This window comes from Pristiophorus japonicus, chromosome 11 (assembly GCF_044704955.1).
Source record: "Pristiophorus japonicus isolate sPriJap1 chromosome 11, sPriJap1.hap1, whole genome shotgun sequence".
NCBI lineage: Eukaryota > Metazoa > Chordata > Chondrichthyes > Pristiophoridae > Pristiophorus > Pristiophorus japonicus.
The window spans coordinates 103044192-103064506 of NC_091987.1; the positions used below are offsets into that span (position 1 = coordinate 103044192).

General features: G+C 47.0%; 1 protein-coding gene across 1 annotated transcript; it reads right to left on the bottom strand.

The window, feature by feature from the left end:
* Window positions 1-16064: 16064 nt before the first annotated feature.
* Window positions 16065-16772, bottom strand: LOC139275813 (claudin-14-like). Its single transcript, XM_070893021.1, has one exon. The coding sequence runs from the start codon at window positions 16770-16772 to the stop codon at window positions 16065-16067; it is 708 nt and encodes a 235-aa protein (XP_070749122.1).
* Between the last annotated feature and the right edge of the window lie 3543 nt (window positions 16773-20315).

A 20315-nucleotide genomic window follows, 5' to 3' on the forward strand; every position in this document is an offset into this window, starting at 1 on the left:
AGTCAACCACAATGTTGTGGGTCTGGAGTCGCATATCGGCCAGACCAAGTAAGGGTGGTAGATTTTCTTCCCTGAAGTACATTAATGAATCAGATGGGTTTTTATCACAATACCATAGTTTTATGGGGCTAAAATTTCCCCTGGGATCGGCCAGTTACCGCCCAGTTACCGCCCGTTTTTGCCAAAAAGGCAAATTACTGCCCTGTACTGCCCATTTGATGCCCGTTTTACTCCCGATTATCGCTCTCTTAAAGGAGGCCTACAACCACTACAACTAAAGGGACGGTTCCACACAATTAAGCAATGTAACAAGTATTGTAAGTTAGAGAGTAAAAGTGCAACGGATCATGTAAAATGCGTAAATGATGATCGGAATTGAAATGCCGCACTATCCTGCTGACCAGTTGTGGGCCCAACGTCGATGGCCTCATCAGGGACGTGCTGGCTATATCAATCAGTAAAATTCTTTTGCTTCAAAATATTTCCCCCGAATTTGCAGGGGTTTGGCTGACTAAATTTTATTCCATTTTTAAAATCTGCCTCCAATAAAAATGAGTTACTACCATGCACTCTCCTCCCACCAGCCCCCCTCCCTCCCCTACTCCCCACTCTCTTTTATGTTCTGAAAATGTTGAATCTTGCTGGAGTTTGACCCCTGTGAGTACAGTGAACCATTTACTGCCTCAGCCAAGAGGACATTCTGATGTGTAAGTCTAGATAGTCAGTGTTGACAGGCTATTTGAGCAGTGGTGGGTGGGGGGAGTTATGAGACTTGAGTTGAAACTTTGACAAATTGTTAAATCATTGCAGATTTAACAAATGACAATCTGCAGATGATTAGAAGAAAATACTTATGAAAGAAAAAAAGATTTTTTTAACTTATTTTTCAGTTTTTAGTTTCAGTGAAGGGGACACATCCAAAGCACAATAAACGATATTTTCTCGTTGCAAATTTTCACTGACTATTGCATTTTTCTGTTGTATTTTGGATTGTTTTCCCCCACTGCTGGGTTTGTTTCTAATAGATGCATTAAAAACTTAAGATGTGGCAAACAGTAAAACCTAAACAGTACAGTTACCAGGGATACCGCCAATCACACATTTAAAGTTGTGTTTCCTAAAAGTTGTCATATGGGACATATTTTCCCTTCCCAGAAGTGAACAAGACACAGTGCAAGAATGGTTTAGTTGAATAATTTCTTTTAATTGAAGTTGTAATTTCTATTAAACTTTAACAATGTAATAAAATAATATAATTCTTCTGAATGAAAATTTTACAAAACAAAACATTATCAACAACAACCAGCAACAACAACAATAACAACAGTATAAACAACACTCAAACCACCCCTGCACCCTCCCACAATTTTACCTGTGGCCACCTTTCCCAATGCCTTTCCTCCCCAATCCATCCTCGGTCCTTGGCCCTGACCCCCTCCCGCTATCAATACCCCTGGCCCTGCCCACGTTGGGACCAGTATGTCGTGCAGTAGCAGAGCACCTCGAGCATGACTGCTGCAGCGGGGTGGGGGGGGGGGGGCGACAATAGCAGTGCTATGTGTGGGGTCTGGAGAACTGGGGGTGCTGAGGACCCATCTTCAAAGTCGGAAGGAACTAGTTCCTCCCGACAATCAGGTGCTGTCACCATTGGTTCCCACGACTGTCGATTGCCGCATAGCATTGGCATTGGTAGTCTGCGTGTTCTCCCTCACCGTGGCAATCAGCTCCGCCATGTCCTCCGATTGACGGGTTGCTAAAGCCGCGATGTTTGTGGACAACCCAGCAATGGCCAGGCTCGCATCTGCCTGTCTCTCAGTGTTCCCACCTTTCCGGATCAGCCGCCACGGATTCAGCATGGGGGTCGGTGTGCGTCACTGCATGTCGCCTGGTCCCGCTTCCTCGGATCAGAATCCAGGAAAATAGGATTCCGACGAGGAACCGGTGGCCGCAGGTAGAAAGGACCATTCAAGTCCTGCCACCCCTCCCTCCTCCTGCGCCACCACCATGACAAAGTTTTGAGGAGTATTCTCTTCCTGCTCCTGCAGCACCATCTCTTCCACCACCATCTCTTCATTCCTCATTCCCTCCAATGATTCCTCTCTGGGAGGGGCAGGTGGCTTCTCCTGTGCAACTGTAAATACATAACATTAATGGTTGGCGACAGGGGAGGGGAGGGGTCAGAGGTAACATGAGAGCTATTCACCTTGTGCAGGCTTATGTGGAGAACAAACATATATTACCGAGTGTCATTACATGAAACTATCATAAGCAAATTAGACAGAAACTACATGATATAACAAAACTTGAGTCCCAAACAGTTTGCTTTCCAAGTGGCAGAGTGTGATCAACCAAAAAATCATGTCAGAACTAACAACATTTCGTGCTCCCAGCATTACATTACATTCTACATTATATTGAATTACATGACCACAGCACAACCCAGGGCTTATGCAAAGTTACCCTCCGGGAGAACTGATTTGGCACCAACTTATGTGGCGGTGTGATCATACGCCCCCCGTCAGGGCTGCAGCACGTTCCTCGAGGTCCGTCAGAGGAATAGTCTTCGGCGGACCTCTGCCTGTTTTGCAGAACTCCGCCCTATTGCCAGCTAATTTGTTCTGCAAAGGTGACAAAAAATATGTCAACTAATTTCACAGCTACTAATATGGAACAGACACATACATACACAAATATAACTAAATAGGTACACATCCCCAATTAACGATCCCCAGTCATTTCATCAATGAGTGCACCATTTAAGTTCTGTTAGCATGCAAGTGTTGCGTGATGAACACGTGAAAATACAAAGGATTAACACAATGAGATCGATGATGGGTAATAAAAAATGACATCAAGCTTTACAACATAATAAAACGTGGCACTACTTAACAGTAATTAGTCAGTGCATGATAAAAGTTAGTACTTACTCTCGCCGACCCAACAATATCTTTCCAACGTTTGTGGCACTAGTTCGGCCCCCACATCACGGGTGTGACGGAGGACACCACCTCAGTGATCTCTCACCATAACCACTGATGAAGGTTTTCCTCGCCCACCCCATGTTAGTTGATCCCAGCAGGCCTCCACTTCATGGACCAATGATTTCTGGGCTTCTTCGGAGAAATGAACGGCCCTCCACCTCCCACCTACCACCCTCTCCACTTCCATGACTTGATTTTCCTTCTTATTTATACCGATTTATATATTTAAAATTAAATAATTATTTATTATTTATTATTATTAGTATTATTTATTATGATATACTATTATTACCATTAGCATTAAAAGTTATATTATATTATCAATTAATAGTGAATATACTGCTCAAAATCATTTTATACACAAATCTTATTCAACAGCTCTTCTCTCTCTCAGATTAACTCATCTCTGCACTTTCAAAATGTCCAGCACTCTCTCAATGTTCTCTGCGCATGCACAGGGTCACCTTTGACCCCGAAATCGAGGGAGAATGCTCGTGCATGCGCAGGGAAGGAAAAGCATGTGTTTTCCCAAGGTGTTGCTTGACTTCAGTAAGGCAAGCAGATCGCCAATTTTTAGGCCCTTCGCCACCGCCCGGCTATAACAATGTGTTGCCATCGCCACCATCGAGACTCAACCACCAAAAATCACGGGAGCACGCAGCAGCGGTAGTTCAAAAGACCGCCAGAATACCGCTAAGAATCCAGCGGCAGCGATCCTAGGGGAAAGTCTAGCCCATAGTCACCATTACTGACATTAGCTTTTTATTCCAGATTTATTTAATTAACTGAATTTAAATTTCCTACCATAGTGGGATTTGAACTCATATCTCCAGATCATTAGTCCAGACCTCTGGATTACTAGTCCAGTAACAAAACCACTATGCTACTGGATTTGTGGTCCAGAAGGGAATTCGGCTTTTAGAGCTGAAGGCTCACATTTGGGACTTCTTTTTAATGTTAATTTTTTATTTAAAGGCAGTAAGGACTGCAAATTGCATTTTTTTCATTTCATTTTTATTTTTATTAGTTCAGAAGGCATTGAATTTTAATGCATTGCTCTTTTAATTTCCTACAATGCCTTGCAAACTCTTGCCTTGCATCCAGTGGCTGTTGGAAGTTGGAACACCGCTCCTGGATGAGAACTTCAACTCCCATGCCTGCACTAGCGCCACCAGGAGGACGTTGCATCTTTCGCCCCATGAGAATTTTTCTCAGATACCACTTTGTCCATTTTCAGCGGCCATTAACCCGAGGCTCCGGTGACATCGGCAACTCTCGTGGTGGCCTCAAATTTTTAGACTAAAATACTTGCCTACTCTTCTATTTAGTATTATATACCATCCAGCAGTTCTGGAACTAGCTTGTCCTTATACACCGGGTACCGATCCCCAGTATGTATCGATAATGTATCTCACCAGTCGAATGTACTTGCCTCACAACTGAACTACAAATGTAATGCAAACTTTTTTTTTCTGGACTTGAATGTATATGAATGTAATGAGCCTCCGGCATAATCTATATGTGGCGGGGGGAGAGAATGGAGTGGTCATGGACACACACAAACAGTAACCACCAGCACTCTACTGCCAACCGAAACACTAACCACTCAATCAAGATAGAAACGACCTGCCAAGGATCAACCAGATAGAGCTAAGCCCAGAGCACAGTCAATGCAGAGGCGATTTGCACTAAAGGCTTGGGGGAGAGTGATGTCATGTATTCTACATGGTTACTGCTTGCACTATTACAAGGTGTGCCACCAGAGGGCACCGCAGTGGGAGTCTTGCAGGTTACCTGTACAGGTGTGCCTGGCCTAGTATAAAAGGCAGGCCACCAGGTGTGACCCTCACTGTGGAATTATCAATAAAGGACAATAAAGGTCACTACAGTCCAAGTACAACTCATTGCCTCATGGAGTCATTATCAGAGTATCTAAAGACATAACAGTCCAGACCGGGGTCAAACAGGGCTGCGTCATCGCCCCAGCCTTCTTCCCAATGTTGGGGAAGTCCAGAACCAGAGGTTACAGTCTAAGGATAAGGGGTAAGCCATTTAGGACCGAGATGAGGAGAAACTTCTTCACCCAGAGAGTGGTGAACCTGTGGAATTCTCTACCACAGGAAGATGTTGAGGCCAATTCACTAAATATATTCAAAAAGGAGTCAGATGTAGTCCTTACTATTAGGGGGATCAAGGGGTATGGCGAGAAAGCAGGAATGGGGTACTGAAGTTGCATGTTCAGCCATGAACTCATTGAATGGCGATGCAGACTCGAAGGGTCGAATGGCCTACTCCTGCATCTATTTTATATGTTTCTATGTTTCTATGTTTCTCAATCTTCCTCGCCGCCATGCTCCACCTCACAGTCAACGAGCTCCCCGCTGGAGTGGAACTAAACTACAGAACCAGTGGGAACCTGTTCAACCTGCGCCGTCTCCAGGCCAGATCCAAGGCCACCCCAACCTCTGTCGTCAAGCTATAGTATGCAGACGACGCCTGCCTCTGCGCACATACAGAGGCTGAACTCCAAGACATAGCCAACGTATTTACTGAGGTGTACGAAAGCATGGGCCTTACGCTAAACATCCGTAAGACAAAGGTCCTCCACCAGCCTGTCCTCACTGCACAGCACTGCTCCCCAGTCATCAAGATCCACGGCGCGGTCCTGGACACCGTGGACCACTTCCCATATCTCGGGAGTCTCCTATCAACAAGAGCAGGCGACGACGACGAGATCCAACAACGCCTCCAGTGTGCCAGTGCAGCCTTCGGCCGCCTTAGGAAAAGAGTGTTTGAAGACCAGGCCCTCAAAACTGCCACCAAGCTCATGGTCTATGGGCTGTAGTGATACCCGCCCTCCTGTATGGCTCAGGGACATGGACCATGTACAATATCACCAATGATGTCTCCGCAAGATCCTACAAATCCTCTGGGAGGACTGGCGCACCAACATCAGCATCCTCATTCAGGCCAACATCCCCAGCATTGAAGCACTGACCACACTGGATCAGCTCCGCTGGGCAGGTCACATAGTTCGCATGCCAGACACGAGACTCCCAAAGCAAGTGCGCTACTCGGAGCTCCTTCACGGCAAATGAGCCAAAGGTGGGCAGCGGAAACGCTACAAGGACACCCTCAAAGCCTCCCTGATAAAGTGCGACATGCCCACTGACACCTGGGAGTCCCTAGCCCAAGACCACCCTTAGTGGAGGAAGTGCATCTGAGAGGGCACTGAGCACCTCAAATCTCAACGCCGAGAGCATGCAGAAATCAAGCGCAGACAGAGGAAAGAGCGTGCGGCAAACCAGTCCCACCCACCCCTTCCCTCAACGACTCTCTGTCCCACCTGTAACAGAGTCTGTGGCTCTCGTATTGGACTGTTCAGCCACCAAAAAACTCACTTCAGGAGTGGAAGCAAGTCTTCCTCGATTCCGAGGGACTGCCTATGATGATGACTCCTTGTATGGAGTTTAGTTAAAATTATAGTACTTAATGCTTTTGTGAGTTTAGAAAAGTCTCATAGCAGTGAAATATTTGCTGCCTGTTGTTTTGTAGCAATACAGAGAAATTAGGGAAAGAAATTGAGACTCTGCTGAATTAGAATTACAACCATTTGCATAGGGCTGGATTTTACCAACCTTGGCAGGTCCGGGCCGGGCAACGGCCTTGGCGAGTCTCGACCCTGCAGCTGTTTCGATCCTGGCCTCCGATTGGGGCTTGTAATGCCCGCCCTGCGAGGTTCCTGACAATTCAAAGAAAGCAGGTCTGATGACATCATCTGATGACATGTCATCAGCTGGTTTCCTAAAGGGACCATGTCCACATTGATTTTGACAGTGAGGTGCTGCAAAAAACTGACAAACACTGCACAAAGGTGCACGGCTGCACCCAAGCTCTCACAGCACGCAGGGAGGTTTTCTTCCCTTCCAATGGTGGAAGAGGCCTCCCCAGGACACCAATGCAGCCTGGTTGCACATTGCACAAGAGGGCATAAGCAGGGATGTCGTGAGAAGGACCTGGCTGCAGTGGCACAAACCTTTCAATGATCTCAGTAGATCATGAAATATTGCTGCAAAGCCACACTCAACCTCATCCTGCTGTGCCACTCAACACAATCACCCTGCCTTCCCTAACCTACTCCAGCACATTCTTCTTTTTAATTCGTTCTGGGATATGGACATCATTGGCATGTCCAGCATTTATTGCCCATCCCTAATTGCCTTTGAAAAGGTGGTGGTGAGCCGTCTTCTTGAACCGCTGCAGTCCTTGTGGAGAAGGTACTCCCACAGTGCTGTTAGGGAGGGAGTTCCAGGATTTTGACCCAGCGACGATGAAGGAATGGAGATATATTTCAAAGTCAGGATGATGTGTAACTTGGAGGAGACTTGCCGGTGATGGTGTTCCCATGAGCCTGCTGCCCTTGTCCTTCTAGGTGGTAGAGGTCGTGGGTTTGGGAGGTGCTGTCGAAGAAGCTGTGGCGAGTTGCTGCAGTGCATCTTGTAGATGGTGCTCACTGCAGCCACGGTGTGCTGGTGGTGGGGGTGCCAATCAAGGGGGCTGCTCTGTCCTGCATGGTGTCGAGCTTCTTGAGTGTTGTTGGAGCTGCACTCATCCAGGCAAGTGGAGAGTATTCCATCGCACTCCTGACTTGTGCCTTGTAGATGGTAGAAAGGCTTTGCGGAGTCAGGAGGTGAGACACTCGCCGCAGAATACCCAGCCTCTGACCTGCTCTTGCTGCCAGGACATCAAGATCCACGGCGCAGCCCTGGACACCGTGGACCACTTCCCTTATCTCGGGAGCCTCCTATCAACAAGAGCAGGCATTGACGACGAGATCCAACACCGCCTCCAGTGCGCCAGTGCAGCCTTTGGTCGCCTGAGGAGGACAGTGTTTGAAGACCAGGCCCTCAAAACTGTCACCAAGCTCATGGTCCACAGGGCCTTATCCGCCCTCCTGTATGGCTCAGAGACGTGTACCATGTACAGTAGACACCTCAAGTCGCTGGAGGGATACCACCCACCCTTCCCCTCAACCATTGTCTGTCCCACCTGTGACAGGGACTGTGGTTCTAGTATTGAACTGTACTGCCACCTAAGAACTCATGCTAAGAGTGGAAGCAAATCTTCCTCGATTCCGAGGGACTGCCTATGATAATGATTTATGTGGCTAGTGCAGTTAAGTTTTTGGACAATGGTGACCCCCAGGATGTTCATGGTGGGAGATTTGGCGATGGTAATACCATTGAATATCAAGGTGAGATGATTAGACTCTCGCTTGTTGGAGATGGTCATTGCCTGGCACTTAAGTAGCACGAATGTTACTTGCCACATCAGCCCAAGCCTGAATGTCGTCCAGGTCTTGCTCCATGCGAACATGGAGTGCTTCATTTTTTGAGGAGTTGCAAATGGAACTGAACACTGTGCAGTCATCAGCAAACATCCCCACTTCTAATTTATGATGCAGGGAAGGATGAAGCAGCTGAAGATGATTGGGCCAAGGACACTACCCTGAGGAGCTCCTGCAGCAATGTCCTGGGGCTGGGATGATTGACCTCCAACAACCAAAACCATCTTCCTTTGTGCTAGGTGTGGTGTCCTTACACCTTACTATAGAATCACATGAGGCATGTATTGCAGACAAAGTCACTACGTGGCCTGAACCTTTAATCCCAGGACCAAGAAGTGCTGACCCTGCATGGAACCTTCCTTTATATACCTGGATGACCAGGTGAGGAGTGTCTCCCACAAGTTCACCCCCTGTGGTCAAGGTGTGCATTACTCGGATGTATACAGTGTACAGTGTTGTTACATAAAGGTTACAGTTATGTGAAGGTTACAAACATGACATCACCTCCCCCCAACGTCTTTGGGTCAAAGATTGAGTCATTCAGGCGGTCGACGCTCTCTCGTGGAGCGCAGCAGTTGGGGCTCTGGTGGTTAGGCCTTGGCATGCGTCTCTGTCGCCTGAGGTGATTCTGGCCTGTCCGGGCTGGCCGCAGGGACTGTGCATGCAGGTGAATGTCCTTGTTGCTCGTTCTCTGGCAGTGGTGTGGGTGACATCTCATGATCTTCCTCAGGTTCCTCAGTGTCCATGCTGAATCTTTTCTTTACTTGGTCCAGATGTTTGCGGCATATCTGCCCATTGTTAAGTCTGACCACTATGACCGTATTCCCCTCTTTTCCAATTGCAGTACCCTCAAGCCACTTGGGTCCCAAAGCATGATTGAGAACGAATACAGGGTCATCGATTTCTATGCATCTCCCCACTGAGTTGTGATCATGGCACTCAATTTGGGACTGGCGCTTGCCCTCAACAATGTCTGACAGGGCTGGATGAATGAGGGACAGCCGCGTTTTAAGTGTGCGTTTCATGAGTAGTTCCGTGGGCGGGATTCCCGTGAGCGAATGCGGGCGGGACCTATAGGCCAGCAGGAGGCGCGATACACGGTACTGAAGGGAGGGTCCTTGAATCCGGAGCATGCCCTGTTTTATGATTTGAACCGCACGTTCCGCCTGGCCATTGGAAGCGGCTTGAACGGTGCTGTCCTGACGTGTTTGATACCATTACCCGACATAAACTCCTGGAATTCATAGCTAGTGAAACACGGGCCGTTGTCGCTAACCAGGATGTCTGGCAAGCCATGGGTCGCTAAGACCATACGCAGACTCTCCACGGTGGTGGATGTCATGCACAAATTCAACATGCATCGACAACAATCATGAACATTTTTCCCATGAACGGGCCCGCGTAGTCTACATGAATACGTGACCATGGCCTGGTGGGCCAGGGCCACGGGCTGAGTGGGGCCTCCCTGGGGGTATTTCCCATCTGAGCACACGTCGAGCACCTGCGAACCAAGTGTTCCAGGTCTGAGCCAATTCCCGGCCACCATACATGTGACCGGGCAATGGCCTTCATTAGCACGATGCCTAGTTGTCGCTGTGGAGTTCCCTGATGAATGCTTCCCTTCCTTTCAGGGGCATGACTACCCGGCTGCCCCATAGCAGGCAGTCGGCTTGGATGGAGAGTTCATCCATCTGTTTGTGAAATGGCCTGAACTCCTCGGGGCACGCTCCGTGTGCGGGCGCCCAATCTCCGGTCAGAACACATTTCTTTATCAGGGACAGGAGGGGATCTCTGTTGGTCCAGATTTTGATCTGGCGGGCTGTGATGGGGGAGCCTGCGGTGTCGAAAGCCTCAACGGCCATGACCATCTCAGCGCTTTGCTCCGAAGCCCCCTCGGTGGTCGACAGTGGGAGCCTGCTGAGCGCGTCAGCGCAATTGTCGGTGCCTGGCCGGTGCCGTATTGTGTAGTCACACGCAGCCAGCTTGAGGGCCCACCGCTGTATGCGAGCTGACGCACTGACATTGACAGCCTTGCTGTCAGACAACAGGGATGTTAACGGTTTGTGGTCCATTTCTAACTCGAACCTTCGGCCGAAAAGATACTGGTGCATCTTTTTCACCACGTAGACACATGCGAGTGCTTTCTTTTCAACAATTCCATATCCCCGTTCTGCCTGGGAGAGCGACCTAGAGGCATAAGCCACAGATTGGAGTTGGCCCTCATCATTACTCGGCTGCAACACGTACCCAACTCCATAGGATGATGCATCACACGTTAAAACCAGTTTCTTACAGGGGTTGTACAGAGTCAACAGCTTGTTAGAACAAAGCAGATTCCGTGCCCGATTGAAAGCCCGTTCTGGACAGTCCCCCGAAATCATTTACAACCCTTACGCAGGAGCACGTGCAGCAGCTCCAACAATGTGCTTAAGTTCGGCAGAAAGTTCCCGAAGTAGTTCAATAGTCCCAGAAATAACCTAAACTCTGATGTGTTGCCGGGCCTGGGCCCACGACGGATCGCCTCCGTTTTGGATTCGGTAGGCCGGATCCCTTCTGCGGCAATCCTCCTGCCCAAAAACTCGACCTCTGGGGCCAAAAACACACACTTGGACTTCTTTCGTCGCAAGCCTACCCGGTCCAGTCGGCGTAGCACCTCCTCCAGGTTGTGGAGGTGTTCCTCGGTGTCTCGACCCATGATTAGGATGTCATCTTGGAATACGATTGTTCCAGGGATGGATTTAAGCAAGCTTTCCATATTCTTCTGGAAGATAGCGGCCGCTGAACGAATGCCAAACGGACACCTGTTATAAACGAATAGCCCCTTGTGCGTAGTGATGGTGGTCAGAAGCTTGGATTCTTCAGCCAGTTCCTGAGTCATGTAGGCTGAAGTGAGCAGCTTGGTGAACAGCTTACCACCTACCAACGTGGCAAAAAGATCCTCCACTCTCGGAAGCGGGTATTAGTCCTGCAGTGTCACTCAGTTGATAGTGGCCTTGTAGTCGCCGCAAATCCTGACCAAGTCATCCGCTTTAAGGACAGGAACGATGGGGCTTGCCCAGTCGCTGAATTCAACAGGGGAAATTATGCCCTCTCTTAGCAGCCTGTCCAACTCACTCTCAATTCTCTCACGCATCACATACGGCACGGCTCTGGCTTTGTAGTGCACTGGTCTGGTGTCCGGGGTGATGCGTATCACTACTTTGGTGCCCTTAAAAGTCCCAACACCTGGTTGAAAAAGTGGCTCGAATTTCTGTAGGGTAGGACCTGTGAGCATGAACTTCGCTCCACAGATGAAATGGTGTGCACATCCCCCCCATTTTCAGTTCATCTTGGCTAACCAGCTCCTCCCCAAGAGCGTGGGACCATTCCCCGGGACAATCCAGAGTGGCAGCCGGTTCTCCGATCCATTGTGTGTGACCACCAAGTTTGCACTGCCTAGTACTGGGATGATCTCTCTGGTGTACATCCGTAACTGTGTGTCAATGCGTTCCAGTTTGGGCCAGTTAGCTTTGAGTGGCCATAGTTTTTCAAATTGTTGGGCACTCATAAGTGACTGGCTGGCTCCTGTGTCCAGCTTCATGCGTACCGGGATGGCATTCAATAGAACTTTCATCATCATAGGTGGCGTTTTGGTATACGAGCTGTGGACATCTGCCACATGAACCCGCTGGACTTCAGTGTCCATAGCTTTGCCCCAAGCATCACCCTGCCTTGCAGACCCCTCGTCTGGTTCCTCTGCCTCGTAAACTAGCCTCGCTATGGGCTTTCTGCACATTCTGGCCAGATGTCCACTGAAGTTACAGTTTCTGCAGATATATTGCTGAAACCTACAGGTTTTCGCAGTATGTCTGCCACCGCACCTCCAGCATGAGCTGAGATTGTTGTGAACAAAGGAACTGTTAACAGGCATTCCTCTCTGATTGTCTCTTTGATTACTCCTGAGCGCTCTGTTGCTGAGTGTCAATGGTCCCATCCCGGGACGCATTGTCCCTTGTGATGGCATGAATTGCCGATCCCCCTGCCATTGTCTCTGTTGCTGGCCCACCCCAGAGTCTGTTGCTGCCTGGGTGATGTCGAATTGCCCTTGCCTGCCTGTGGGGTTCTGAATCTCGTTTACAATGTTAACTCCCTGGTCCATCGCCACGTTGGAACCAGGGCTCCGCGCGTAAATTATCTTGGTCCCCTCTTCCCCTGCCATGAAGGTCTGAGCTAGCAACATTGCCCTTTCCAAAGTCAAGTCATTGGTCTCAATAAGCTTCCTGAAAATCCCGGCATGACCACTGCCCTCAATGAAGAAATCCCTTAACATCTCCCCCCTCTGCAGGTATCTGTGAACTTACAGAGGCTGGCCAAATGCCGCAGGTCCGCAACGAAGTCCGATATGCTTTGTCACTCCCGACGCCGGTGTGTGTAGAACCGGTGCCGGGCCATGTGTATACTGCTCGCCGGTTTGAGGTGCTCACTGATCAGAGTGCTGAGCTCTTCAAAAGACTTGTCCGCTGGCTTCTCGGATGCGAGCAGGTCTTTCATCAGCGCGTACGTCTTGGGTCCACAGCTGGTCAGTAGATGCGCCCTCCACTTGCCAGCCGCTTCCTCTCCCAGCCTGTCCTTCGTGACAAAGCTCTGCTGGAGCCTCTCAACGAAATCGTCCCAGTCCTCACCAACACAGTACCGTTCATCTGTGCTACCGGTGGCCATCCTCGTGGGTCATTGATTTCCGTTTCTCGTCGCCAAATGTGGTGTCCTTACACCTTACTATAGAATCACACGAGGCATGTACTGCAGACAAAGTCACGACGTGACCTGAACCTTTATTCCCAGGACTCCTTTTTCAGCTGTCAGTGGAGAGTAATTGAGAACTCGACACACTTACCTGATGTGATCCTCGAGGGACGTGAAGCTCGTGAAAAAGTTGGAAAAAATCATTAGGACCTGGTAAAATGCTGCTTAAATACCTTTAAGCAGCTTCTATTGGAGGTCAATCTTCAACATGGCCGATTTTTGGCGCAGTTGTAGAGGTACGTCGATTTTGTAGTGGCCGACTACGCCAAAAAAGAAAGTTTTGCCGGAATAAACTTTCATTTTGGAGCGGTGCAGATTGTCCTTAAGCTCTGTGAATGGAGCTTAAGGTCTGCTCCGAAAAACGGAGATTGCCAGGGTAAGAAGGGACACACTAATTACACTACATTCATTTAAATTAAAGTTATTAATGTCTTAAAAAAAATAATTTCCTGATTTTTTAAAAAGTTTTTAAAAATAAACTTACCATTGTGGGGAGGGTTTTTAATGATAAAATATGTTTTAAAAACTTTATTTTTATATGCTTTTGTGTTTTTTAAAACACTTGCGCCTGTAAAAGTAGGCTATGTGCCTGCTTTTTCAGGTGCAAGATTTTTGAGGACATTTGTAAGTGTAAATATCGGAAATTTCCACTTACAAATGTCCTCACTCCCGAGATGCGGCCATGTGTCAAACCAGATACTTGACAGATCGGAAATGTCGGTTTCCTGCGCATGCGCATTGCGCGCTGGAAACCGGCATTTCCAATGCCTTCCCGGGTCCGTAGGGACTCCGTATGGACCCGGGGAGACCGGAATTGTTGGCCCAAGATGAACAAAGCAAGGCATGAGAAAAAAGTTTTTAGAAGGAAGGTTAAGTGTAAAGTCAGAACACATTGAGGTAGGTAATGCTGTATGGAGATCTGCAGTTTCTGAAACTCTGTCTAGTGGTAGAAGTGTGCAAGCTGCAGGCGTGAGAGGAGGCTGCCAAAAACAGGAACGTTTAAAAATAAGTAATCATGTTCAAAAGATATCCAGAGGGCGCAGGAAGTGCCAGATGGTGGGAAACATGGGATAGTGGGGGAGGTGGCTGGAACAACCTGCAGAATTGATCTCTCACAGAGAAAAAGCCCACAGAGAATTATCACTTATCACAAATCACTTATTTAAACACAGAAAGCAGGGAAACTGAAGCAAGGACATGAAACAAAACGATGAGTAGTTATTCCAAACTTAACTGTTACTCAGGAAGAAAGTTAGGAATGATGGCAGTATCCTGGAGATGTGAGACTATCCGAACAGTGCAGTGGTCACTGTCGTAACAGGTATCTGGAGATAATGAAGCTTCTTCTAGTGGTAGAAGTGTGTAGCTTCTGGAGTGACTGTGGTGATGCCCAAATAAGGAGTGTGTGATATATATAGAACCAGAGCCATTTTCCCCACCGCCCCATTGCCCCCCACCTGAGGTAGGTGATGCAAATACCACAGGAGTCTGTCACAATTATGTCAATGAGCTCATGTTCTTATGTTCTTGATCCCAGAAGATCTGCTGGGGCTCAGCACTACAAAGCTCACCCCGAAACTCATCCAGCAGGAATCCTAGTGGATCAGGAAAATTCATTATATGTTGCCTCAAAGTGAGGTGCGGAAGAAATAATGAACTAACTTTGAAAGGAAGGGACTTGGAGACAACCTCATGGAGCTATGCAAGATAGTAAATAGTGCAGGTAAACTCAGAATACCGCTTTAAACTAACCTGTTATTGTATGACAAAGGGGCAAGGGTTTAAATTAGTGAAAGGCAAATGTTAGGACAAGTGTCACAGAAGTTTTTCCACACAAAAAGCCATCATTACATGACATGGCGTTCCACGTAGAGTACTGGATGGAAAAACCCTGGAATCATTGAAGAAACTGATTGATGCTGTGATGAGACTGTCGGGTCTTCCTGGATAGATAAGCTGATGGGCTGAAAGGCCTCACTCCTCATATGTAGTCAATGCTCTTGTTAGAAACCAAATACAATTTCTTTCACATTTAGTTCATTGTTTTTTTTATATCATCCAGCTGACTTCTCTTGATCCTTAACTCAAAAAGTAGCAGCTGACTTGGTTCTTGGATGCTCCAATGTTTTTGTGGCACAGAGAAGTGAAATATAAATATTACTATGTTCGTAAAGTATTCTTATCAATTATTAAATGAGACCTTTCACAAAAAATGAGCTTGGCTCAATTTCTGAATGACTCACTCAGACAGAAACTATTCACAAAAGCAAGCTAAGAAATCGGCGTATGGCCTGTTAAATGGTGCCGCACAAAATTAACACCCCGGGGCAACACATTCCTTTTGATACCATTCCAGTTTTATAGAAAATTAGATTTTTAAAAAGTATCCTTCAAACCTGATTTTTCAACCAAACACCAAAGGCGTAATTGGCATATCGTGCACAATTTTACACAGAACTTACTTTTAAGTTAATAAAATATACATAGATTCTGAAGCCTTTTAAGTTAATAATTAAACACATATTACACTTGTTTTAGTTTCCAGGAACTCTGTTATAGCAAAGTAGCATGTTTCCCAGTAATCTGGCACAAATATGACTTCATTACCTATAACCAAAGATCCATTGTGGGCACTTGTACGCAAAGACCAGGTTAGATTACATACCAAATGTCGCCATTGAACTCAATGCCAGTAATTTACAGTTGTACAGTGTAGTCATGGCTATACAGTAGAATCAATGAAAACATGCTACTCTTACGAAACTCACTGCCAAACGAAGTGATTTGGTTCTTCAGCTAAACTAGAACCCTCCTGTACTGTTTCTTCATGAAGTGCGGAACAAATACAAAGTAAAATACGTTACTTGTTGGAGCTTTGAAATGAAAGTTTCAATTCTAGAGCCGGTTTTATAAAAACAAAGGAGAGTTTGAATTCAAGTCTGTCTTTGCTATACTCACACATAGTCATGTAAACGGTAACCACTATGTGAGGCTGATGTTTGTGAAGTTGGGTGGTTGCTCTTATAAACAGCTGGTAGTCTATATTGAGGTGCAGGCTGTACGAATGAAGGCTGTGGTTGGTCGGGGCCATCATTCCTATGCTGAGGACAAGACAGACAGAGGAGTGCCCCACCAACGAGAGTCATGCCCGTTGACACAAAGCCAATGTACAAAGCCTCTCCCATTTCGTATTTGGTTCCGGGTGGAAGCATTGGGTTGTAGAAGTCTCGTATTAGGTCATTTGTTGACCAAGACACTGGAATGAGACACAGGATGCCAGCGAGGATGTAGCAGACTCCTCCTGAGATGGCAATGTGATTCTTGGATGAAGATTCCTTGAAGCACACAGTGCACTTCATACCCATGACAGAAATGCAAGTGGCCAGCGTGGAAAGCAAGCAGGAAATTACCATCATAGCACGAGCCGCCTGGAGGTCGGGGGGTAATGCCAGCTGCGAACGATGGACTTGACATTGATAGATGCCAGTACTTTGCCAGACACATTCCATCCAAAGTCCTTTCATGAACTCCATGGCCGTGATGATATCGGCGCCCACATGTGCCGTTCTGCGCCAGTGTGGTAAGACAGTGGCAACCAATGTTCCAAATAGGCCAAAGAGGCCGAGAAAAAAGCCAATGATCTGAATTCCCATGTTAGCCATTTTGGTGTAAACTTTGCCTCGTCTTCTTCCTTCTTGACTGTAGTTATTGGCTGCAGCAGCAACACCAGCTTTCCTGAGAATGTGCTGTTTCCCCTGTGTGTAAAGCTGATGCCAACCTATTAACAATAAGTGGAATAATAAAAGTTAAACATTTACCAAATGCGGCCTCAGAATTGGTGCAAGTGCATACTGCTTAATAATTAGCATATTTGCTTAAGTGCTTAATAATTAGCACAGTTGCTTATGAATTGCTTTCTATTTATTTAAATAGCAAGGTAGCATCACACCTGAAACCATACTTAATGTTTTGAGAAAAATCTCTTAACAGTGGATGTGTGAACATCAGTAAATTGGAGCTAAAACGTTACTGGTTTTTAAAGTAATGTATGCTTTCTAATTGTCCATGAAGCTCAGCAAATATCTAAGCAAAAAAATTAGGAAAACAAAATGACACAGAAACACAGCAGAATATAGCAACCAAGAAGTTGGCCTGTCAGAGAGATTCTTGTTAATTTTAAATAAGGTATTCTGATCACAGAGAAGTAAATGAAAAAAACAGTTAGATTTAAGGTTTTACTTTCTCATCGCACTTATCTCAAACAATGCACTGATCATCCTTGCCCTCTCTGTGCCTAAGACAACTTTGCCCGCTCCATCCTCCTGCAGGTTATTCTTCTAGGGTATGTGATATATTCTTATGACATCACTGAGAAGCACACTACACAAGATGGCTCTCACACAGAAACCTGTCATCATGTGACTTTGCCACATGATCCTTTGTTATTTACATCAGTAGTTTCAGTACATCAGTAGTCCACTAGTTGGAGCAGTAATCCACTAGGGGGAGCTCAATTACAGGGTACATATTTTCCCTGACTGCATTCTTATTCGACTCAAAGTAGACCCCACATTGCTGCCAATGGCTTCTTCACCTCTGCTTGGGCAGGAACCTCCCATTTACTGCACGGGCTCATTGTTGACACTCTCATCTTCACTCTCTACAAGCAACTCCTCAGTGACATTATCCAGAAAGCAGGGGTCAGCTTCCCTGTGCTTACTGATGATGTGCGGCTGTAACTTGCTACCTGCTCCATTGACTCAAAGGTTGCAGAGACACTCGCCTGCCAGCTTTCAAAGCTTTCCTGTTTGGCCATGCCTTCAGTTCCGCATCCTTGGTGTCCAATGCGTTCCTTTCCTCCTTATTAGAAAGAGACAGCTTCCTGCTGTATAATGTAAGTTGCTGCTTTTGTTATCGACTTTTTATTTCCACATGTAATTCCTGCCCATTGGAAAGTCTCGAGTTGTATGTCGTTAGGAAAATGCCCTCCTAATGATTTTGAGGAATTCAGCTGTGCTGTTACATAGTGGCACAACAGGTCACTAGAGGGAGGGCTACCGCAAGCTGATCTGTCACATCTCTGAGCAACCTCTGAAAGAGCAAGATTGGCGGTGCATATTACATAAGGCTTCTTGAACAGCACCTCGCTAACCCGCGTCCTCTACCACCTAGTATTACAAGAGCAGCAGGCGCTTGGGAGCACCATCACCTGTAGGTTCCCCTTCAAGTCACACACCATCCTGACTTGGACATATATCGCTGTTCCTTCGCTGGGTCTAAATCCTCCATCCCCAACAGCACCGTGGGTGTACCTTCACCACACGGACTGCAGCAGTTCAAGAAGGTGCCTTCTCAAGGACAATTAGGGATGGGCAATAAATGCTGGCCTAGACAGCAACACCCACATTCCAGGAAGGAATAATTATAAAAAACATGCCTGCCCTTTAAATTGAATATGGCACAAGCAGATAATACAGAGAGAGAAGGAGGGAAAATAATAACTGTTTAGAGAATGCTATGAATAATAAGAAATGAATGACATGTACAACTACTGAGAGAGGAGATATCCTCTTTTCATTAATTGTCGCTAAATCAAATAGGAGAACAAGTTTACAATTTCACTATAATCTTCCCTGTGTCTTTGAAATGTATTTGGCCAATTTTTCCCAATAATCTGCAATTCAATAGTATATTTCTGTTATTCAAATATCCCGCTGCTTTCATGAGATGGGGAAAGAGCTTTACTAAGCAGTTTGAAAAAGTTACACTGACATAAAGTAATAACACACAGGAGAAAAATGAACAAATGTTTTTTTTAATCCTCAGATGTCACAGACAGCCACCTCTGCGCTCACCCCTTGCAGACCACTAATGCATTGCCCAGGCTCCGAGACGGTGGCATCACCGCCCGAAGCTTAGTTCTGTTCAAAGCATCTATTGAAACATTGGTATCCGCCACTCCAGAAGCCACCAAAGTCCTTAAACGTTCTTCCTGGTGTCCTGACACTGCAGCAATCTCCTGTCACAGTCTCCAGGGTGTTCTGTAGACTGTGAGAAACTTACTGCGGTGTGTTGCAGGTGTGTGGACCTTTTCCACTTGTTCATCATCTCAACCGTACATGTGGAAACCAACTCCACTTCCTGCCCATGAGATGTATGTCCCCGAAGCATTATTCTTTTGAAGACCAGTTGAAGACCAGGCTCCTGAGATCTGAGTCCCCAACTGAGGATGCTTGTTCCTCCCTCCCCCCCGTCCCCACTCCATGGCGGAACAGCACTCTCCTTCTCTTCCAGTCCTGGGTTGTCATTCGCATTAGTGCTGAGTGACTTACCCAGTAACAACCCTCCTGGCTGTCTAACTAATTCCTCACAAATGGATGTCTCGGTATTGGTGCCTGCGCAGATAAGATACCCAGAGCAGAATTGGTGAGAATGTGGCATCAGCTGTTGAACAGGAAGTGCCCGAGTGGTTATTGGAGTGGTTGCCTCTTCCTTCAAGTCACTCTCTATGATTTGAAAGACAAAAGAGCTTGTTTAGCTGTGCACACAGTAATATTTGTCCTTGAAGAAATAGCAAGTGAGTGTTAGGGCCTTGCAATACTTTACGAAAAAACAAGAAGCTGAAACTACAGATAATGAGCCTTATCCAGCCTTTACCAACGTTCTTTTGCCAGTTCACCACCAACCTTATCCTCTCCTACAGGTTATGTTGTCAGTCTACCTATTAAATCTGCATGAGAACACCAGCAGCAGGTCGGGGCCATAAAAGGAGCGGAGGTGCGGCGCCTGGGAGCAGCGTGGAGGCATGCCACTTCAGAGAGCAGCACGAGCTGCGACGGCAGCGAAAAGTGACATCATCAAGGTCCAGGTAGGTGATTGGAGCGTGGGCAGACACAGCAGGAGCGGCGAAGGAGCGGCGAAAGATTGCAGAGAGACGTGATCGGGGCCCAGAAGAGGGGTGAGTTCGGGACCAGGGGCAGCACGGGCCAGCCCACACTGCGATATGTGTGTGCACTAGGTCCGTGCAGCAGAGCAGGTCTCCAATCATCTTGCATAACCCTTGCCACTGGACCAAGACCTAGCTCTGTCAAGCCCGTCTGGTGGCTGGTGTGCAACGGTCACCACACGTTAAAAAGATCCACGCACAGGCATCTTCCACCCTTCAGGATGTAGTTTGGGATCTGGAATATTAGGTCCTTTGTTGA